The sequence below is a fragment of the Anser anser genome (genome assembly GCF_964211835.1).
Source record: "Anser anser genome assembly, chromosome: 5".
NCBI classification, from domain to species: Eukaryota; Metazoa; Chordata; class Aves; order Anseriformes; family Anatidae; genus Anser; species Anser anser.
In genome coordinates, this window is record NC_139725.1 from 55559497 (window position 1) to 55583513 (window position 24017).

At 39.6% G+C, this 24017-nt stretch overlaps 1 protein-coding gene across 7 annotated transcripts in view; it reads left to right on the forward strand.

The window, feature by feature from the left end:
- Window positions 1–39: 39 nt before the first annotated feature.
- Window positions 40–24017, forward strand: part of WDR20 (WD repeat domain 20) — a 45144-nt gene continuing 21166 nt past the window's right edge. For 6 of the 7 annotated variants that reach the window (XR_014585603.1, XR_014585604.1, XR_014585605.1 and 3 more), the window contains exon 1: window positions 43–387. Coding sequence is in view for 3 of the 7 variants with exons in the window: in XM_083840173.1 (XP_083696299.1) it covers window positions 124–387 (264 nt within the window). In the remaining 4 variants the exon portion in view is untranslated. Of the gene's footprint in view, window positions 388–24017 lie in introns of all 7 variants that reach the window. The other variant, XM_083840175.1, reaches the window with a different exon arrangement.

Below are 24017 nucleotides of genomic sequence, written 5' to 3' on the forward strand. Positions count from 1 at the left end.
ACAGGGGCGGCGGCTCCTCCCCCTTACGCCGTTTGCGTGGCCGCCTCCGCGCAGGGCCGCGCGAGCGCCGGCGGCGGCGGCGGTTGCGCAGTGTGGCCACATCCGGGCGCCGGGGCAGGATGAATGCTCCTTTCCAAGATGGCGGCGGAGGGAGGAGGGAAGGAGATGAACGAGATTAAGACCCAGTTCACCACCCGGGAGGGGCTGTACAAGCTGCTGAGCCACTCGGAGTACAGCCGGCCCAACCGGGTGCCCTTCAACTCGCAGGGCTCCAACCCGGTGCGCGTTTCCTTCGTCAACGTCAACGACCAGAGCGGCAACGGGGACCGGCTCTGCTTCAATGTGGGCCGGGAGCTCTACTTCTACATCTACAAGGGGGTCCGCAAGGTACCGGGAGGCACCGGGGGAGGCTGACGGGGGGCTCCGGGGCTCCGCCGAGGGTCCCCGGGGGCTGTGGGGGCTGTGCCGGGGGCGGGGTGCAGCGGGCGCCGCTGCCTCGGGCCCCCGGGGAGCTCCGGGGCCGGCAGCTGCGGGGCTGCTTCACCCGGTGCTGTGAGGGGCAGGGTGTGGGGTTGGGGCTGAGGGGGGCTGGTGTTGGCTGGGAGAGGGCGGGGATGTCACATTCGGTGCCAGCAGCGGTGGGAGTGGGAGTGGGGGGTGTTCGGAGGGGTGTGCCTGCGCGGGGCCTCGCTGCGAATGACATTGGTATGGGAAAGAGGGGGTTTGACAATAATAAGGCGGCTCCGGGCCTCCTTCACCTGCTGCTTCGGGGCCGAGGTGGCCGGGAGCTAATGCCCGGCGTGATTATGGTGGTGTCAAATCCCTGCGGTTAGGCCGGTGGGCGGAGGGTGTCTGTCGCTTCGGTTGAAGAGCTATGGTGTTCGCCCTAAGCTGAGGCCTTTCCCATGAGTTTGAAGCGTGGAGTGGTTCGGGGATTGTTCCTAGATGGGAGCAGTGCGATGAGATGAGTTTTAAATGTCAGATAACAAATGCAGAGAAAGTTGTTTTTACAGGAAAGAACCATTGATGCAGCTTGAGATAGACTCCTTAACAGTTAGCAGTTGATGCAGGGCTAATAGTGCGTGCATTTGGTGTTTAAGGTCACCGTATTTATGAACAAACCCTTGCTACTTAGTGTGTCTTAAGGTCCTTGATTTTTACGGCATTTAGAGAAGGATTCAGAATTTGTCATGCTGAGTGAATGGGCGTTGCTCAGTGGATGTAAACACAGGCATAACAACTGTTAGGTTTCTGGTTTATGTGCCAAAAAATGGGTGTTAGTTATCTTGTATACTTGGCATTCACCTGCTGCAAGGTGAGCTCTTTGAAATCTTCCTGATCTTAGTCCAGCATGCAACAGGGGATGAAGGCACAGAGAACTAGAGATGTACCTAAAGCTGTGCAGAAAGCTTGTGGGTGAGCAAGGAGAAGTACCTGAATCTACGGTCCCCTAAGCTAGTGCCCAAATCTCTGCTCCTCTGTATAAAACATAAACAGCAACTGGAGAATAAAGTCTACCTCGTTATCTGTTGACTGTGACTTGACAGATCGAATATGTCATATATAATTATGTGGAAAAGCGTGTATGGATTTTAGTTTCACACTTTAATGAATTTTCATAATTTAATTGTTTTAAATAATCCTTAGGCAAGTTTCTTTAAGCGTGTGATGAGTGTTTTGTATCAGGCAGTAATTTCTATTTATAAGCAATTGCTGTCTCTACAATTTACAAGATATTGTGTCAATATCTCTGTAAATCTGTCATTTAAACTATTACTGTGTATGGGTTCTGATATCTTAAGTTTGTTTTTCCATACCAAGTAACTGTAGAGTTCTCTTGCATATTACAGAGCAGGCCTTTATGTAGTTTAATGTTACGTGTGATTATTGCAAGTTGTCTTAGTCATCTCTTGTCACACTTAAAATAAATAAAAATAAAATCTAAAGCTCTGAACTGCATTGAAAGTAGGGACCTGAATAACTTTTTGAAATCACAAAATGGCTTTGAGATTTAGCGTTGTAATATTTTTTTTCTAGATGCTGAAAGCTGCTTTTGATGGTACGCAGTAACAGAAAATTTTAGTTTGTCAGATAGTTAACTTGTGAGCTTTGAGATATACCTGTTAGAGCATTACATATTTTTTCCTCAGAATAATGTAAAACGTACGCTTTGTTCAGAGTAGTTTGTTTCAGTGAGCTCTTAAAATGTTAACAAATAAAATATATTTCATATTTTATGTGTGTAAAACTTCAATGAATCCAGAGAACCAGCTAAATAGGTTAAGGAAAGTACTTTAACAGAGAATGGGGAAGATGCACTGTCTGAAACTTGTAATACTTGTTTCTTTGGAATTTATTTTGAAACTACTCAATTGGAAGTCGCTTTACTTTATGTATAAGGTCGGCATAAGAACAGGTTGACAGACTTTCAGCTGATTATTGAGTTTGTCAGTATCAAAAGTTAGATTTGTTTTGTGGCTACTGTAAGAGGAGAGAGCTGATGTTACCTAAATCGGTAGTATGTAAATCTGAGTTAAAGTGGACAAACTACCACTTTGCATGTCTCACCTTGGCAATGGGAGGGCAAGGGGGACTTTGTCAGTTGAAGGCCAACCTATTTGTGTTCCTCTGCCTAATACAAATGCTAATAACTTAGCTGTTATTTCATAATTATCTAAGTACCCCGTAAAAATTTCCCTAATTGCTTCCAGACTCTAATCTTCTCTTCATTTTGGTGAAGTCACTAAAATGAGTACAGGTTGAAGTTAGTGAAGCTGTACTCTGCATGTATCAAGTAGCTATGATTTTCTTTTTTTTTTTTTTAAGGTCTGCTTCTGTTCTTGCTATGGAAATGTTATGCTCTTATTAAAACAAGTGAAAGAACCACCAGGACTTTCTTTTAAGGAGCTGTGTCTGTGAGATACTGCTATAATCTTTGTATTGATAATCCATTGCAGATCAGGGCACATCAAGTAAGAGTCACACTTGAGCCATGAATGACTTTTAAGAGTAAATAATGCAAATATTGAGTCAAAGGTACCACTTGAAAGCATGTTTCTTGAAATCAATGACGCTAAGCTTTTTTCTTAGTTTCCATTAAATCCTAAATATATTAACATCTGCTAAGTCTAGTTTGTAAGTCATCATTTAAAGTAGACTGCTAATGTCTGTGTTCTGTTTAGAATATTTAATTTATATAAAGAAAAAAAATCACTTTTCGAGATTTTTTTTAACCTTGTTCTTTTTTTTTCCAAGAAGCTCAGTCGAAAAATTACATCCACTGACCAGGACAGTGGTGTGGAGATTGGAGTACCAATAAATAATGATGATAATTTACTGGGGAGGCAGAGGAGAGTTTTGGGCAGCATTTCAAGCTGTCTTTAGAGATACATATTTTTTTTTTGAGCAAAAATGTATTTCCACACAAATTTGTTCTTTGCTCCCTGAAAAAGGAAGCTGAGTTTTTATTATTTTATTCTTCCATGTTACCATAAAACATTACCATGAAATGTTACCATGTTTTCATATATTCCATGACAATGAAGTCATCAAAGAAAGCCCATCAGTTACAAGCCAGTGTTGTATTGTTTTTTGTAATGGAACTTATGCAGCTCTCCTTCCATTAATAAGGCAACACAGGCTTACCAAAAACTGCTGCTTTTTGATTTGGATCCACTGAAAAAGTAAGTGATCCTATAGGTTAGCGAGGAGAAATTAAACTGTGATTTAATGAGATGTGGTTGCTTTATTTACATAAGTATGTAATTATTTTCAACTGCACTGAGTGTCAATGGGCTTTCCCTTTCGGTACTCCTTAACTTTGACATTAAGAATTGATGTGTTCAATGACGCCTTGTTAAATTGAACGGGTGGATGTTCACAAACCGAACTGATGTAGCGACAGCTGGAAATGATGGTCTAGCAGTGAGCTGTCTTCCTGACAGTGTGCTCCTTTCTCCTTGCTGGCCTTGGCAGCGCTCAGCCTCAGGTTGAGCTAGTTCAGCTTGCTAAACCAGCAGCTAAATACCTGCTCCCTTTCTGGGTAGATTTTTCTCTTGATTTGGCAAGTTAACTGTCTCTTCCGGGGGTCAGGTGTTAGCAGGCACAGTGGCAGCAAAGAAAAGGCTGTGGGGAAAAGGAACAAAGCTTTCCCCTTAAGAGGCCTGTGCTATCAGATGGGATCTCTTGCCTTATGAGGTCTCACCTGAACAAAGCCTTTACTTCAGCCGTAAGTCAGATTGGGCATGATCTGTCCTTTAGGGATTGTTGACTTAATCTCGACTGAGAGCTATAGGTGTTACAAGAGACCTTTTTTCTGTTGCTGCTTCATGGAGTAAAAGTATAAGGTAAGCGTTAAAAAATGATTGATCAAACTATGATGCATGGATGCTTTGCATGGGTTGCCTTTTTCTGAAGCCGCAGATCAGGAATGAGGGCCATTATTTGCGTCCTGCTTGTAAGACAGTCTTGGAGCACTTAGCTGGCTTGTGGCAGGCTTTGAGAAATGATTTATTAGTTGATTCATTAGGCTTGGAAAGGAGCGTGCTATCTCATCTTCCTTGCCTTAGGAATGACTGACAAAACGATCGCTGCTGACATTAACTATCAAATCTGTTTCCCTTCCTACTTGGAAGCTAGTGCATTTTCCTGTAAACTGTGTTTATGATAATTGGTGTATTCTCTGTTTATTGTAAAGGCCCCTGGGCAAGTTAATCTGTAACTAGGACTGCAGTACAGTCATATGGAAGTACGCTGCCTTGGCTTCTACCTCCCGTATTGGGGTGTTATGGAATTTGAATGTGTAGCTCAGCTTATTATGTTAGACCAAGCTTTTTGCATCGTAAGGGAATTCTGACGACCAACTCTGCTAACATCTGGCAGGCTGTGGTTGTTTCTTTTTTTTTGAACTTCTCACTAAAAGAAGCTTTATCTTCAGTCCTACTCTTTTTTTTTTTTTCCTGCAGCTACCTAAAGCAGCAGTCTGTCAATAACTACATGACATTGTAGTGTGTTGTAATGGTATTGTGGTAGAAACGTGTAGGTGATAAGCTTCTGTTGGGGAAGGCATGGAGGACAGAATCTTTTGACTATCTTTTTAACCTTACATTGAGCAATGGGCTTAGAAATAATTACTTTAAGATGGAGGTAATCTCACATCTTAACCTCTTTTATTAAGAGTTAGCATGTTGGTAATCCCTGGCTATCAGTAAAAATACTGATCGCATGTAGGATTTTTTTTCTTTCACGGTTCTCTAAATTACCTTTTAATGTCTGGCTTGATATTGGAGTCTCTGTTGTCTGGTTGAGAAGTGTTATCCCTGATGATTACTTGCATTCTACAGACTGTGGTCATCTAGGGTCTTGTCTCAGTGACAGAGTGATAAGGGGTGGCATTTGTCACTGTGCTTACTGCACTGCTTTGGGAGGAGCAGCGTGAGACAGTGCTAGGTTGGAAGCCAGAATCTGCAGGAGCAACAGCCAGCTTTCCTGTGGTGGGGAGGTGAGTTTGTAAACTTAGAGATCACTGAGATATGTCAGGCCTCCCAAAAAGATGCACGTTTTAGTAGCATGTATGAGGTATTAAAATGTTGAGATTCGTCAAGGTCTTTGAAGATGTACCTGCTCTGATGCAGAATGAAGTATACGTACATCTTTGTGACCAGTTCTTAAACATGAGTTCCACAGCCTTCATAGTTGTTTTGGGGCTTAGTTTTCATATTTTTTCCCCTAATATCTAGCTAAATTTTTATTTGGGGGGGGGGGGGGGGGGAACAAGCTGATTGTTGTTTTCTGCCAGGATCATAGAGAACAGTTGACTGTTGTCTTTAGCTTTTACGTATTTGAAAACTTGTTAGTTTGTCCTCTCATTTTTCCAAAGGAAAATAAATCTAGTCCTTTTAATCTTCTCAGGTCATGACTTCTGAGTGTTTGATTGCTCTTCTCTATATTGGCTTCAACTAACTAGCATTTATTTTTATTTGCAGTACTTAAAATAGGTATAGTGCTTCTACTGTGATTTTGATACAGAAAAAGGGAGAACAGTTGCCTGCTGTGTCTGTCTTCTAATATTCTTGCTAACATTTTGAACAATGTTGACATTTTTGAATTCTTCTCATAGTGTTGACTCACTTGGATTGTTTCTTATCATGTTGCTGTTTTTTTCCATGCTTTGATTTCTTAATTTATAAATACCACATAGCATTTTCGTTGAATTCTGTTCTAGTAGCTTTATTAAAGAATGCTTTTTGTTTCCAATTCTGTGCCACATAGTGCAAATAATCCTGCTAATCTTGATGTCATTCACAGTTTGATGTGTACTTTCATCCATTTAAAAAAGGTATCTTAAACATGATGCTTAGTTTGCCTGTAGGTGTGTCACATGAGATTTACCAAAAGTGTTCCTAATTTCAAGGCGTTGCTGTTGACCTTTTCTTCTAGTCCAGTTATTTTTATTTTTTTAGAAAATTATATTGGTTTGGTGCCAGCTTTTAGCAAATTTGCCTAGTATGGGATTTTTCCCTTTGTCTAGGTGCCTACAGACATTACTTTGGTGTTTTTCATACCAAAAAAAAAAAGGTTTACTACTGTGACTGTTGAATTCTGCTACAAAGTGTTCTGCATTGAAAGATTTATTTATACTGGACTCTAACATCGCTCTTCTAGTCAAATGGAAGACAAACACAGCTGGCTAATGGAACTACCACAGTAAAGACATCAAAACTTTCCTCAAAGGTATCTGATGCCATCCTGCGGCTGGAAAAATACTCCTTTTTTGTGCTACAGGGATTTGCATAGTCCACAACTCTTCAGGTGTTCTGGACGTGACACTATTAACCGAATTTGTCCTCCTTCAGAAATGTGTTGTAGGGTTGTTTGTGGTTTTGTTTATTTCTTGTTTTCTCCAGGAAATCCCTTAATTTGCTGAGGAGTCTTTCTCCTCTGTTTTGTAGATAAGAGTAGTTATGTTGCAACTGGATTCACCAGTCCTGTGGAGATATTGTGGCTGGGTCAGTAATATGTTACCTGCTGATCTGTGCTTGTGGAGGTGTTTGAAAGACTTCGGGAAATTGTTTAAGAATTTAATTGATGGATATACTTACCAGCCTGAGTTTTATGATGCAGATAGATGTTTTCTTTCTTAACTTTAGCTGGGCTGTACTAAGGACTGCCAAGACATGTTACAAACTGTTCCTGTAGAGTTTTCTGAAGGGTGGTGGTTTGGTTGTTTTGTTGTTTTTTTAAAATCCCTTTTTTTTCCAATGACACTTTTGAGGAAAATAGTGAAGAGTTAATGTTGGGTTACAGGAGTAAAAGGTAGGTTTAAGAGGATAACTCTATTTTGAGGCTTATTTAGAACACCTAGGACTGTCTTGAGTAAAAGGAAATGTAAAGAATAAATAGCTGTTTTACAATGACACTGTTAAGTGTTGATTGCTGTGAAAGCATTTATTTGCACTTGATGAAGCTTGCAAGGTGATTATTCTCTAGGGTTACTTCTGGACGGTAGATAGTGCTTGTAGTCTGTAGCACTTTCACCTTTGCTGGTTTGTGCTTCCAGCCTCTATCACAACTGCGTGTCTTCAGTAAGCTATTGCAGGACATCCTTTGAAGGGTTGCTCTCCAAGGTAATAGTTCATTTATCTCTGGCTGCCTGCTTGGCTGGCATGTTTTAGTGAGAATACTGGGTCATGCTGGCCAAACCTCTCAATTGGTAGGCAGGTTTTTGTAGGCAGTGAGGTGGTTTTTTTGCCACTGTGGGTAGAATTTTTGTTTTGTATTAAAATGTATTTGTACATGAAGTAAGTTGGAGAAATTTAGTGTAAAGCCATTAATTGTGGTGCTTGATCTTTGCAGGACAACAAAATTTTAGTCATAACGCCTCATAGATGTAAATAATGATCGTTTGTACTACAAACAGTTCTGTGACACTAAAGAGTTTTGTGAGCCAGCTTTGTCAGAATATTTACAAAAGGGTTGTACTGTGTGCTTAGATTGCAAGGAGTTTGGATTATGCTTTGACATCTGACAGTTAATAGTTAAAATATGCATTGAAGATGCTTCAGACTCTATTTAAACATTGCCTAGACCCACCTCTGAGAGGGTCGCAGCCATAATTGTCTTGTTTGACATTGTAAAACCAAGTTTAATGCCCTACTTTGAAGTATTAGTGTAGATCTCGGGGAAATATCGTAAATATTTCCAAAATACTTTGTTTTGAATAATGTGTATTCAAAGGCCACATGCTGTCCTGTTGTCCTGACTATGAGTTGACACACTTGGACAAGTTACTGTTTGAAAATGGCCAGGGAAGGCCAAAGCTCTTCAACCTGATAATGCCTTTCTTCTCTTGGAAAGCTTAGGGAAGCTAAACAGCAACATGAAATGTGCCATACTGTAAGGTAAAATAGTATTTTGCTGTGTCCTTCTCAATTGAGTATTTCTTCCTGATTACTTCACCCCACTTGTAAGTCCAAATGTGTATGCAGTCCATCTTCCAGCATCTACATTCCTTCAATTTCTTGCACCCTGGAGCTTAAAATAAAGCAGCTGATTTTGCTTGTCTCAGCTTCTGTTGAGCAGACTGTCAGTAGGCTGAATGTAGCCCTGTAGTTTGTGTGGGCAGGACCACCAGGCACTACAGTGAAACTCTTTCCGGTGACAGTGGCATAACTTGGAGTTGGATTTTTACTCTTGCATTGTTCACTAAAGCTGTTTGTAATGGAATGACAAATCTCTAAGGGATACCTTCTGCACTTTGGTTTTGGTTTTGATTTACCAGCTCTAATCAGTCTCTAATTTAAAGAGTTAATCACTCAGTTAATTCTCAGGTGGCTGTAATGGTCAAAAAATACTACTTTTCTGTTGTTGACTCTGTATGGGATTGGAAAGTGGTTGTACTGTTCCTTTTTTAATAGTGCCTGATCTTTGTACACCTGGAGAATGTGAAGAGTAAAGTTAGACTAAATGCTAGTCTGAGCAAGAACTTTAGGTTAAGAATGCCCTGGGGTAAGGAGGAAGAACTCTGTGTGAACACTGGATGTTAGGAGCAAATTTAATTATCCTCAGTCTACTAGGAATGCAAGATGTAGTTCTTATTACCTGTACTGGGAGTTTACATGCACTTTGTCAGGGAAATGATATCGTGTAAAACTTGCAGAGGACTCCAGTTTATAGTTTTAAATATACTTTTTTTATACTTCTAGTTTATGGTTTTAAAGCTCCCTCTCAATTAAGGGAAGGAGGAGCAGTGACAACCAGAGACTGAGTGGATGTCGATATATATTGAAACTGTGTTCAAATCCACGAGTCTTATGAAATAAACTATTGGAATGGTGCCCTATGGACACTTTAGCCTGCACAGTCACAAGGATAACAATACATCTGAGTAACATAAATGTCCTTTAAAAAAAAAAACAAACACCTTTTTACAAACACCGTTTTAATAGGAGAGTGGGCCAGTAACCTTGAATAGCTAGCTGTGTACAATTAGGGTGTCAAGAAAGTCCATCTTTAAAGAGGAATTTATGAGGACAGGAATAGTTGCATGATTAGGCAATACCACTTTCAGTTTGATACCATGTGTAGTGCAGAATGCAGCATTTCTTGCCTGTGTTTTAGTCCATCTCGCATGTGTCAGCATTTCTCAGTTCAAATTATTACTCTATTGTTTATAAATAGCTAGAGACTTTTTTTAATTAAAAAGGGCGCCTGCTTGGTGTGAATGTTTTAATCCAGGAGGATGTTTTTTTTTTCCCCGAAGAAGCCTTTCAGAAATATAGGGTGCTCTCAAGGAAACTGGTTATATTCACATCAGTTTAATACATGGGTATGGCTTGCCTTTCTCACCTTCAGCAGTGAAACTGTTCCCTTGTACAGAATAACTTATGGCTGTGTTGTGTACAAGTAGCAAACACCTGCAAAATTTTAAGATGCTGTTCTTCTAGATGAAGTTTCTGACCTTCTAACAGTTGGCGGGACAACTCTACCGAGAATTAGCTGTGCCAGTGTAGTTCTGTTTTAGCAAAACTGCAGTCTCTGAACTGGGATAGTTAAAAGCATGGGTGGGTACACGTTAGTGCTTTTGAATCAGGAAGATGGGGCAAATAACTATCCTGAACAACTCAAACAGAAGTGCAGGTGAAGCTGCCTTTGGTGATGCTCAAGATGATGCAGACTTCTCCTCCCAGAGCAGCACAGTGCTTGTTGTCAGTTAAATTGCTGCAGCAGTCTAGAGACAACTTGTTTAGCTGCTCTAACTCTGCACTGGAGCAGCATGCGTGGATTAACCCCTTTTGCAAAAAAGTAATTTGTCAGCATTGCTCTGCTTGATCTGCATACTGCTTTTTGCTAGTCCTAAACTGATACAGGCTTTACTTGTACATAAAAGAACAAGACGAGTGATGCTGATGAGATCAGTGCTCAGAGAAGTCATGTCTTAGGATGCTAGAAAACACTTCTGCCATGCTTTGTCTGGAGTCATTTGGGACCCCCTCCTTCATTTGTCTCATCTCTGATTAGTAGGTGGCGGCTGTGGCACTTCCAGTGCAAGCTGATGTAGAGGAAAACTTAATTTGGACAGTCTGGGGAGATCAGTGCTGGGTGAAGGTATGAGGTGTGATTATTTCTGAAAGCAGAAATCCCTGCTTTCAAAGCACGTGTAATACTCGTATGCCATATCAGTGGGGGGGGTGATTTAATAGCTGGGCTGTGTTCTGTTTGTACCCTAAGTGTGCTCAGCTCCCTGCTCTAATACAGGCTTCTGCTACCACCTCTGGCAAAAGGCTTGAGAGGTGGGTACTTGGCAGCACACCCATGTGCAGGAAGGTCAGTAAGTGACAATAGGTACTCTGATCGCTCCCTCCCACGAAAATCGGCCTGAAGAAAGAGACAATGTTGGATGATTGTGGTAAATTAAACACTTTCAGACCTTTAAATGGTGTTTTGAAATCGATTAATAGGCAAAGCAACTCTTTTTTTTTTCTTTTTCCACATAATACCTGTGCCAGTGAAGTTGTCAGCACTTAGTGTTACTTAAAGTATCTATAGTACTTTGCTTACTTTAAAATAAAGCTTTGGAGAAAACTTGTGCCAAAGTTGGCAGCTTGCTGCCTTTTGCTTTAAAACTCCCAAAATAGGGTTCTGGTTTGCAGACTAGGTTATATCTTAGACCTTGTACGTATGGGATAGTGGAAAATCTGAGTTCATCGCAGTATATGTGTTAGGGATTTGGCCCTTGCTGTGTTTCCTAGCCTGTCTCTTGTTCTTGTTCAGTAACACTTTTTGCTGGGTTGTTATGAAATGCCTTCAGCCCCAGAAGGAAGATGCATTACTGTAAATTAACAACTTCAGGACAAGAGCTAAGGCAGATGTGTTCTTTCATCTGTCTGTTACTAAACATGACCACAAGAAGTATAAACCAGTGGGCCTCACTGTGGTACTGAAGCACAGATTATATATTTGGTAGATAACTTATTCATGTAACTTCTGTAGAAGTCTTCTGGGGCTCTTAGAATAACAGCTAACTACATCTTATTTTTAGTACAAAAGTAACTAGGCTTTGTTCTAGTAATGTTTTGTTAATACGCTGCAACACGAGGGAGTTGCTGGCTTAATAAAACTACCGTATCAAAAATATCTCGCATTCCTGTAGGGCTTGCAAAATCCAACAGTAGCCAGAAAAAGGCACAATTCTGAGTTGCTGGACAGACGTTTCTGTGTTGTATTTGACTCTTATTGAGCTTTGTAATGAAAAAATATAAATTGATTAACAATTAACTGCTACGGTGACATAAGTTTCTATAGCAACAGTGCAATGCAGGCTACAATTATTCAGACTGCTCTTCTGTAACAGATAATTTTTTCTTTCAAGCAGTGAATTTACACAGTTGGACTAAAACATTGGTTTGTTATAGCAACGGATAATCCTGAGCTCTTTTGCTGCTGCTTTTTTTTCTTTTCCTAATCCTGAAGAAATAACTTTTTCTCTTATGTGCTGAAAGGGGGTGGGGGAAACATTAAAAGATAAATACTGGGGTGGCGAACCAGTGGAAACTCTATTTAATACTGCTTGCCTGCAGGTTGTTTAGTGTAATAGAACTGTAATGTAGGTGTTGTAGAGCAGTATGAATTTATATTTCTCTGTTGACAAGTCTACTTGAAGCTGAACTTGCTTTAATTTGGTTAAAAACGATCATGTAGTAGCTGGTAGATTTCAAGTAAATTGGTTAATAAAGCTCATTCCTAATGAGCTAAATAGTTGATATTGATTCCTGGAATCAGGCAGGTTCTTGCTGTGTTTTTTATCTGTGAAGTCTCTGTGTATTTTGTTTTTTATACTTGTAAATGCACCTAAAGAAAGGAGTGTTCAACTTCAGGCTTTACTGGTGCATTTGGAAAAGATAAAGCGACTGTATTTTTGGCCATAAAACACATTTGTAACACTCCACAGGTGGCTTTGCTGTCTTTTGGTCTTTTTAAAATTGAAAGAAATAGAATTTGGGCAGCTTCAGTTTTGAAGCTACAACAGCCTTAGTAATTTAACAGGGAACTTAATTTTGTGTAATGTATTTTAAGGATACTTTGGTTGTCTGATCACTTGAAGGAAACAACAAAAGCAATGTCAATAGAAAGTCAACCTCAAATGAGTATTCATAGATGGTCGTGTATTGTTAAAGTGCATTTTTCTGATAGCCAAAGAACATCATACTAGTATTTCAGAGAAGAAAAAGAATTAAAGTTCAAAGCTAAAGTGCAAGTGGTGGCTTTGAAGGCGTGCTGGGCTAGCCCACTAGTCTGACAGGTCAGGTAGCTTTGTGTGGGCATGGGGAGGAGACACCAAGGCAAGAGATGACGCTGGCAAGTCCTGGGATGTTTCCAGTTTGTTCTATGGTTTGGGGAGCCATCTAAAAGCAGTCTGCCTGCTCCAATTTAAATGAGTGTCACCTTTACCAGTTATAATTTTCTAACCAGTCTTACTTAGAGATGAGCCAATTTAAACTATTTCCAAGTGAAAGTAACTTGCTAAGCGTTTAGTAAGTTTCCCAGTTGAGCCAGTGAATCAAACGAGAACAGTTGAATTGTATCTGAATGTGTGGTTTTATGTGGAATCCATTTAATATTTACATGCCTCTTTATTTTAGTTTTTCTTACGTCTAGTATGTGTCTTACCTTTGTTCAGTTGATCTGAATTGTACCTTATTCTGCGTTAAAAACAGGTGAGAAAGGACTGATTATAAGTGTAGGCAACAGTGACTAGACTGTAGGATTATGAGGAAATAAAAGGATTCACTGGAGGATAAGGAACAAGAAAGATCAGAAAGATAGGTTATCTTTTTAATTTCAGAGCTATGAATCTGTTATAACCTCTTTGATTGTAACTGTTGAGAAAGGAATTACGGATAACTAAACATATGTCTTAAAAGAACCTTGAAGAACTTAATTATAAAGTAGTCAAGGAAAGATGCAATTGTTACAGTACACTTTAATTCTCTCAATTCCTCAAAAGTGAAGAGACTAAAAAATGTGCTTCAGTGCCAAGCTTTACAGAAGGTGGTGGATTCTTTACACAGTATGTGACAGTCCGTAAGGAATATTGTAGCGTGAACTTCATTCAGTGCCTGCAAATACTCAGTCTGGTCCCTACTACTCTGAAACTAGTTGCTTTTTAATTCACCGTATTCTTAACGGTGAAAATTTACGCTAAAGCCCCTTTGACTTGAATAACAGGAAGGCATTTTCTTAAGGCTTATCCTTGATTATATTTAGGTAGAAGAAAAGCATGCAAGAACACTATGCAGAGGGGAAAAAAGTGTTACGAGTAAATGAAAAAGGATTAAGGAGATTTATTTTTAGTGGTGTCTGTATTTGCCTGTAATGGTACAATGCTGAGAAGAATCCTCATCTGCTTACAGTTACTTTGTTTCAGCTTTTGAAATTCTAAGGTGGTAGAGTTCTGCACTAGATTTTTTTTAAGGTAAAATGTTGTTTCCCTGCAGTCTAGACCGAGAGAAAGCGTTAATGTGTAACATGTTTTATGTAAGAAAGCTTCCTTGAAGTTCAGGTGCTCTCCCTTCCCAGTGTAATACACTGGTAGTAAGAAAGAACTGGAACCATCATTATTTAGTTTAAAAATTCGCTGTCTGACTATTGAAGTCTCACCTGTGCTGCTATCTCAAGTGGTTTAAATTTCATTAATAACTTTGTTCAAGCATCTCTTCAGTCTATGTCCTTGTCTGAACTGGTAATTCTAGGTTCATATACTACGTTTTTTAACTGAAGGAGTTCTAGAACTTAAACTCATTCTGAATCAGAATAGTTCTTGATGTCTCTCTACATCTCTTACTGATTGCAGGCACTGTAACAATGATCGAGAAGAGAATTTCAAGCTGAGGTATTCCAGGAGGGGTTTCGTAAACACTATTTTCATTGGTGGTCTGTGGACAAAAAAGTAAGAACAAGTACAAGATGGCAAAATTCTCATAAGTTGGGAGGGATGACTGTTCACAGAATATTTTGTAAGGTGAAACAAGCTGATATCAGAACTGTAACTGAGGTGAAACTTCATTGGAAAAAGATGTATTTAGGGAATTTTTGCTTTAGCCTGAAAACTTTGAGAAGATGTAAACATTATGGCGTGGTTATCAAGCTGAGCTAGCTTGTACTACAGCTGTTGAGGGCAGGAGGAAACATGCAATTTGAAGATCCCTCAAATGAGGTTTGCTGATAGAAATAGGGAAATGTCTTTGCCGTCATACTAGATAGTGAAGAGATGTCTTTAATATTGTATGAAATTGTGGTTGCTTCTGTTGATGAAGGTAAATTTCAACTGCTGCTATTAGGAGAAGATAGCATCTAATGTAAAACTGGAGAAAAAGGAGTATGATTTTAATTAGCCTGGCAAAGCAATCACTGTTTCTTAAAGTTGTAAAAAGAAGAAGAGGGAGAATAGATAATACAAAACCCTCCCTAGGTGTCTCAGAGACACTGCCAGATCTCCCACAAATCCCAGCCACACAAAATAACTATGAATTCAGAAGGGTTCTGCTCTTTGACCAGCCCTGCTGTAAGCTGTTGCTAATAGTTGAACGACTGCATAATGAAAATACTGTTGTGTCATAGGTTACAGACTCCATGGGAAGTACAGAATAGCTTTTAAGAAGAAGCAGAGCATTTCATCCAGAAACTTCTGTGAGCCCAGACAGACAAAAAAGAGTGAAGAAAACGTATTCATAGTGATACAAATCCAACTATCTGTGGTACCCAGGGAGACTACCTTACTGGCTTTTAGATCCAGAAAAGGAAATGAAATTCAAGATACTGAGGAGCTGGAGACAATAAAAGCCAATGAAAGAATGGGCATACAGCTGACTTTGCAGATATTGTGGGAAGAACGTGCTATGTTTTGTGGTAACAGTATCTCAGTAGTTTTGTAAGCAAGCTTCAGGGGGTTTTGGTTTTTAGATTTTCTTGGAGATAGTTTGCTGTACTCTAAACCTGTATTTATACAGCAGATGTTGGAGTTCAGAACTATATAATTTTATTTTTAAGATGAGCAGAGTAGAGGGTGGGATTTTCCTGAATACTAACATCATGCAGTACTGGGTCCATTGATTTATTCTGAAAAGAGGTGACCAGCCAACACTTGTTTTTCTGGGAGGCAGTGAGATTTAAACAAGTAAGCAGTAAACTTTTTTTTTGTTTTAAGACTTGCTAATCTGTTCTTTACTTACTTTTATATAAATTCTAGTAGACTGAAGCATTTGCATTTTCTGGGAATTAGGAATGATTCCACGTGCTTACACAGATGTTTTTGTATTCATGACCCTGTAATTGAGCTGAATGTTTGAAGAAAGATCTTTCTTCAAAATGGAAACTGAGAGAAGCTAGTAACTGTTGTTTGGCTTGGCCCTGCTAATGTTAATCATAGGACTTCAAGTAAGTTAGTCTGTTACCTTGCTCCTCTCGCATCAGAGCAGCAGGACTGTTTTCTCCTAGGTCACAAGCTTTAGCATATGGAAGCTATCTTACTGAAGTGCACTCTTGGAACAAATTTCCCTTTACCGTGAGTGTAAAATCTTGATTCACAGGAGAAAAAACACTGTCAAATAGAGCCTGTTCTACTCTAGCTCCTTAAATATACCTTGTCCCTCGTGTTTGGGTGTATGCTGCGTACTTGGTAGCTATTTATGCACATCTTTGGCAATGAAGTTTCCCCACTATCCTCCCATATTAAATAACGACAAAAAAATCCTTTAAGGTTTGTAACGCTGAAGGTGATTTCTCCAGTGTGAGAATTGCTCACTGGAGTACATTAGGATGTTAATGTATCTTGATTAACATGCAACACTAAACAGTTAAGCAGAATTTCAAGTAGACACTCAGCCTGCTTGGTTACCATGGCAAACACAGTAGGAAATTCACGCCAAAGTTTGGAAACTAAGATACACAGAAGAAAACTTGTAAACTGAAATAGTCACTTCAGAGAACAAATGCAGTTGTTCATAACTTCAGATCCCTTCTCCAAAGAATACTAATTTAAAATCCGTTTTATCAAGCAAACCTTAATTTCCAGTCCTGAGTTTTACACAAAGCAGGCAATATTCTCAAGCAGGGAAGAGTGACGTTCTTTGTTCACTTGTCCTCTAACTGTAAGGGCATTGAGTGAATAGAATAGCCTCTTGGAGCCAGATAAATTACTGGAGTACAGTAATCAACCTTTATGTATTTTCAGTGTGCCATGTCATGTTTAACAGATGTGATTGGGATAGTTGTTAGATCATATATATGTGTGTTTGTGTGTGTAAAAGTTCTTGAATTACTTAATTCACTTTCCCACAGTTTGTCTTCAGGCTTGCTAACCGTAACTGAGATCTGTAAATTGGTGTTTTAATTGGGACGGTTTTCTGTTTGCTGGGTTGCCTGTTTAATCAACTGGCTGTGTACAAACACGGTACTTTGTATCATCAGTTATGTCAGTATATTGTGGTGAAATCTGATATTTTTGCATGTAGCTTGCTGTAAACTTTCCACAGGTATGGCAGCATGTAAATCATACACTTCTCAATGTAAATTAGTATGTATATTTACATGAATCTTTTCCAAAATCTCTTCTCCTAAAGGGAAAGCTGTTTTACACAGAAAAATCATCGTGTGGCTTGAGAGAGATGCTACTTTATAAAACAAAAACAACCCCCCCCCCCCCCCATATATTCCTGAAGTTTGAGGCTAGAGTCATAGCTTGGCATCGAGGTTGTGCACACTAAAATGTGTGACTTAGCCTCATCACTTTATATATTGCATAAATGGGATTGGTGACTGTCAGATTTTTAGAGGTTAAGAGAAAGCAAGTTATGGTATTACTGAGAAATTATGATTAGTTTGCCTTTGCTTTTATAGCACAGGATATCTTGGGAAGAAAGGCTTAATGTTGTAGTGACTAGGAGGTGGTGTTAGTAAAACCCGAAATGTTTAGGGGTGATGGAACAGTTTAGTTTGAAGCTGAAATGGTGTTTGGGAGTTCTGATGAGTTTTAGAATAAAGAGGCTGATCTGCAGACTTGTTACAAATAGGAGCTGTTGTATTGAATAACAGATTAGTTTGTGCCTTTTTGCTGACCTTTTTCAGAGGGACTTAAGGATCGCTTCATAATTAACACAAAAATCATCTTTCCAGATGAAAACATCTGGAAGATCATAGGAGGGGTTAGTTCAAAGGAAAGTAAGAACTTGGAGGCCACTGGAAGTGATGAACTGTTGCGATTGATTAGGCACAGTAAATTTTAACTGGAGGGGAAAAAAGTGTGGTGGTGGTGGAGAAAAGCAGCAGAAATTGCAGGTGGACTGATTTACATAACTGTCAAGGCAGTTGTAAGAAACTTGGGAGATGTAATTTTGCTAGGTGAGGGAGCAGGAGTGCTTGTTCCCACTAATCAGGTGGCACGCTGAGGGGAAAAAAAATTGAGTCGATTTGGTACCACTATGCAAAAAGGAAGGGGGATTGCTCAGGATGATTCAGCCTTAACTGGTCAATACTTGAAACCTAATTTTTCTTTGTTGTAAAAAATGGCATGGAGGGGAACTTTAGAAATAACAATTGAGTAAATCATATTCCACTGTGTTAATTGGTAGATCTAAGTGTAAGTGATTGGACATGTCTGAAATAGAATTAGAACAAAGATTCAGAGAAGTGGTGAAAAGTGGGATATCTTAAAACTTCGGTGGAAATACTGAAAAGGATGGGACTGTTTATTTTAATAAGCAATATAAGTGCTGTATACGTAAGAAATATTAGATATTGTCTATTCCCAGTAACAAGAAGCCATTCAATGAAGTCTGAGGGAACAAAATTCAGAACTGATAGTGTTTTATATATTTAACTTGATTGGAATGTGTTGCTTCAGTCATCTAAGCAAATAATGAGCAGAAAGTAGGTGTTAAAACCTGGCAGTATTCATTGTTCTATGCAGTAGCTAATACAAACAAATCCTGTAAAGTGTTATTAAACTTCCATGTTTGCAATTTAAATGGCTGTCTTGAAGAAATCTAGGATGGAAGATAATAAATGAATGCAGCAAGTTTTTTGAATTCACTTCTGGGACATGTTTCTGCCCAGTGCCGAAGAAATGGGGATTGTGGTCCAGTTCTGCAGTCCATGATAATAAAGTACATTTGTGCTATGACTTCCTAAATCTGCATCTTAATTTTTAAGCTGCTAAGGGAGAGACCAGTATATAAATGTGACCCCTTCACCCATGGCTTAATTATAGCCCTGAGAAATCATTGTTTTGAATTTAAAACTGCACAGTGAGATCTTCCTTGCATCTCTTTAAAAAGAGCTGAGTAGGGGGAGAAGAGGAGGAAGATATCTGCACTGCATGCAAAACATACGTGATTCGGAATTGGGTTGCTGCCTGAGAGGGTTTTATCCAGCTGGCTGAACGACAATTGAGCCAAAATCCTGTAGACCAGCCTCTGGGAAGAGATGTATCATGCCTTCTTTACCCTTCTTCCTTTAAAAAAAAAAATCGCTTAAAAAAAGGCAACTAATTGCTTAAACCAAAATAGAACATCTAATTCAGTTCATGCCTGTTGGGAGTGTGTGATACAGTGCCTATATTCAGAGTTGTTTGACTAGCCTGTTTACAGATTTTAGTGTGACCAAGCGCGTAACACTGAAGTCAGTTGTAATTTTTATCTGAATTGATGATGTCATTATCTGACACTCACAGTAAGGATAACCTTGTAAGAGGAGCATAAGGGCTGGGAAATACTTCTTTTGTTAGCTGCTCTTCTGTGTGGGGTTGAGCAATTGTTTAGATGCTCAAGAAAACACTAAAGCTGTTTTCCTCTTTCTGTATCGCATCATAAAGCCATGCTGTGGAAAGTGGGATTTAAAGGACTGAAGCACTTCTGGGGAGGAAAGTGACAGATTTTTCTTGTGTGGGAATAGTAAAAATTAATGTCCAATATATAGAAACAAACACCTTTTGAAAAGCAAGGTTACAGCGTCATGCCACTTCCCTGAAGTTTTAGTGCTTTGATTGTAGAGCCGCTGAAGATTGCTCAAGTTACTTGGAGTGCTTCCAGCCTACTTCCTGGAGCAGGCTGTTATTTTTCTCCTGGAGAAGCTGCGCGCTGCTCACCCACCTCTTCGGGGCCAACCGGGACGGGACACGCTCCGGAGAGCTGTGCTGGGGCTGGCACCTGGGGTATGACCCGGCTCTGTGGGCAGCGCTGGCATGAGGTGCACGTACTTCTGGTCTTCTGCTCGGAGGCAGCCCTGCCAGCTCGCTTGGAAATGTTAGCAAGTGACTGACGCGGTGAATTGAAAAGCCCTTAAACTTCCACAGGAACAATCGCAGTGACCTCTGTCAGGTTGTCACAGATAAAGGCAGTAGTGGTGTTCTCTGCTCAGGAGACAGAAGTATTTTTTTATGCAGAGGGGTTCAAAACCTTTTGATTTCTCTCAACCTCCCTGGCCTACAATAGCGCAAATGAGTTAACGTTCCTGTCCTACTTTAACGCCCTTTGCCCAGTCTCACAGGGAAACAAAGGGTAGGTTGCTTCTGTATGCACACGTATATTCTAGTATACACATATATTCCGTATGTGAAGTGAATGGGGATTTGCAAACAGAGGAGGATTCTTATTTTTTTGGAGTGCCTGGTGTTCTGTCTTCTTTTTTGAACTCTTTTTAAATAAAAATAACTTTTTTTAAGCATTATTGGTAGACAAGTACTTTCACCTTAAATATTTCCAATAGGATGTGCTGATCTATACTGTAATCAGAAATATTTTTGTTCAAAGCATTACTAAAATGAAGTTAACACTGTGGTAGTTACAAAGCAATCCTTTATGCCTGTTCTTTATGGTGTTCGCATCTACTTTCTTGATCTTGCCAATTATACCACCATTCAGTTCAGTTAATACCATGTAGATTTATTTCAAACCATTGGGTGCGTGCTCTTGCTCTAAGCACTGAGAAATTTCTTCTGGAAACAGAATTTGATGATTTTATTGGATGCTCCAGAAAACTAAATTGATTTTTGCCTGAATATGGATTTATGTCCAGTTGTCTGGACTAGAGCTCTTATTTTAATGTATATGGTCACAGTTGTCTGCTGTATGAATAAAGGCTGAAATCCTGTTAAGTAACGTTTTTCTGCTTTCCAAATTCATGTTATGTCTTGTATGGCCCCCAAGTGGAAGTTAAATCTAGGAGGGAGAAGGATATCAAGTAGCTTTCCAGTTGTTCAGGCAGCTTTGTACAAAATTGATATCTAAGACTTTGTTATGGATAAGTTGTGTGGAACACTTTAAAAATAAATTAGGTTAAATAAAATTACTTGGTGCCCCTGTTTTACCAACAGAGCTGTTCTTATACAGTATCCTAGAAACTCTGTCACGTGCCTTCAGTGTTCCTGTTCAGCATTTAATCAAGTGCTTGGTAACTTATAAAAACCTTCTGCAAAGATACAGGACCCTGTTCATGAGGAGCAGTGCTGTTAAGGAGAGGAAATGTTCTGTTAAGTAGAAATAAATCTTGAAATGCTTTTGCCTGGAGCTAATGCAAATTATGTTGTACTTCAAGTTGGATCATTCAAAATATTAAGGTATTAAAAAAAATACATCAGAAAGTCTGCCCTTGCCAATGAAGCCAAATGAATGTTCATGTCTCAAAGACCAGAATCTTTAGGTTTCTGAGGGTAAAACTGGCACAGGTTGCCAGCTACACTTTCTGGCTACACTTTCTGAAGACTTGGTAGAGAAAGGAATCTATAGAGAAACACCTTAATGGAAAGTCTTTGAGACTGCATGTTAAAAGTAGCAGATTTTTTTCTGCTTGCTAATTATTTTTTGTCCCAATTTCTTAGTTTTCAATTTTCAGACTTCATGTTGTCCAGTGTGATCTTTTTTGCTTACTCATAAGTTCTGTTACGTCCAATTAGAGGAAAAAGAGAAAGTGAAGGTGTGCTGATTTCTAGTGTCAGTTGGTACCTGCCCTTTTATCAAGTGGCAGCATGCAGTCCAGCACCGGGTTTGCTCTTTTGGATATTAAGCTGTTGGTGCTCCAATTCACAGAGTTGAAAGTTCAGACAAATGCTAAAAGCAAAACTTAAAATGAAAGAATGGTTTTCCTGAGTTTGGCTGTGACTTCGATATAAAGCAGATGCATTGAATGCAATGTTGCAAAATAAAGGCCAACTTTTCCCTAGTGTTAATGGCTTTGTAAAAATTAGGAGACACTTAAAACTAGTCTGTATTTACACACACAATGCCCATTATGCAACCCTCAAGTTAAGCAAATCACTTAGGTACGGAAAAAGCAGCTCAACTGTTCTTAGTTATCTGAGAAACTGTCCTTACATTTAAGAGACCCACTGTAACTGCATTTGAACAGGGCAACTTAAATGGTGATTGTCTGCTGGCTTTTTAGAGTCCTAAAGAGCATTTCATATATAAACAAACACAAAAATAATTATGTATATCTACACGTATGTTTTTATATATGTTTATATAGCGTTCCTAGAATCTTTCAGTCTAGTTCTTAATTTTTTCTGGGGGTTTCTGAGGTGGCCCTGGATGTGTGTTCACTTGTCTGTTACCCGAAGGGTTCATACTGAATCTGCAGAACTCCTGGGCCTGCTGTTAGGCCTTGCCAGACTTTAAGCTTTCTACCAAGAAAGCTAAGGTCATTAGCTGCGTGTAAGCTGACAGACTGCTGACTATATTTGTCGAAACTAATTAATTACTGATCTTCTGTGACACTGTCAACTGTACCGAACAGTGTTTTATTGGGGTTTTATAGACGGAGGGGGTGTTGCCTGGACTTCATGGTGTTCGTGCATATAAATTAAGCGGAACTTTTGCTCTGTGTCAGTATTCTTCACAGGGAAAGTCAGCTGACTTGTTCCCGTAGCTTTCTTCCTGCTTGAAGTTCCTTTAAGACATAAACCAGACCTGTTAAGTAAGCTGGGACTGGCCCTGTTGCTGCAGCTTTGGGTAGCCCTATGCATAGGGACCCAGGGTCCTTCAGGTTGGACAGGTCTCTAGTCTAACCTCCAGCCCAAAGCTGGGTCAGCTATGAGATCCGACCGGCTCAAAGCAAGGGTGAGGTAACTACAAATGATTCTGTTGTTGGTATTAACAGTGCTGGGCTCTACAGAAATATTCCAGAAATCTATTCCCTTGATACTGAGGGAATTAGAGGGATTTCCAGCGTGAAGTCCCGAAGGTAGTATTTTTGGCAGAAACCCTTGTGTACAGAGGCACCGGGCAGAGTTCCCCAGAAAACTCTACACAAGTGCCTGAAATAACAGCACCTTCCTGCCACGGGTTTCTGCGTTGCACGGCGTTTGCCATCCTTCGGCCCCGTAGGAAGGAGAAAAAGAGCAGCACGTGCACGGGGGAAGGATATGCTACAGGGGATCCTGTAAGGCACAGTGCTGCAGCAAAGCTTATTTTTCAGTTAGGAATTTAAAGAGCATCTGTGAAATTCAACAAAGTCCACTTAGTAACAATTGTAAGAGTTGATTTCTGTAGTTGCTTGTATAGCATTGTAACAAGCACCGTTTTCTCCAATTATTATGGTTATGGAGCAGGGAGCATTAAATCCCTAATCAGCAAGGTGTCGAAGAGATAAAAGCTGCAAGTAGTGTTGTGAATTCCAAGCTCTAGAAATGCTGGAAAAAATGTTTTCAAAGGTGTATCTTATTACTTTGTCATCTTGTGTTGGTGCTGTAGCTGTGCATACATAGCCAACCCGTAATCTGCAGTTCAAGATCAGTTAATTCTTTGTACTGGGGGGATTCTCTTAAGAGGATTTTTGGAAGTGAATTTTTTATTAAATGTTTGCTCTTACTTCCAGGCTTAAAGACCTAATATTCTGTCTCAAACTCACTTATATGACCAACTGAAAGCCAGCCTGGCAAATTTGATATTAAATACTGTCAAGTCTCAAAAGGAAACATTTTAATGGCTACTGCTGAAATTATCTGAGAGAAATTAATAAATAACGCCTTCCCTTTCTGATCTGGGAGATGTTTGTTTAGCTTGGCAGGAAATGTAGCATCTATTATAGATTTCAATAACTAAAATTTGCAGAAAGCTGCAGATGTAAGTTAGGAAAAGAAAAAGAGGAAGAACTCGCATCTGTCAAGGAGCATGATTAAATGCTGAGTTGAAATAATATGATTCACTATTTGTGAAATTGTAGTATGAAAGCTGAGTCTTAGATCAATAGTACATCAAAAGAATAAATCTTGGACAGAAATTAATCTGGCTTTGACCTTAGAATTGCATAAGGATATGGAACCAAGGTTGTTGATGTCCATCCTAATAAGACATTTCAAATGTCAGAATATGAAATCTTCAACACTTGCTTGTTGAAGTAACTGATTTTTTTTTCTTTCTGTTCCTGGTATTTAGGTATCTAAAGCTGTGGTTAAGATGTTCCACTTGACCACCTTCCTACTCAAATCTTGAGTCAGGGTGAATGGGCAAATTATATACACGTATGCA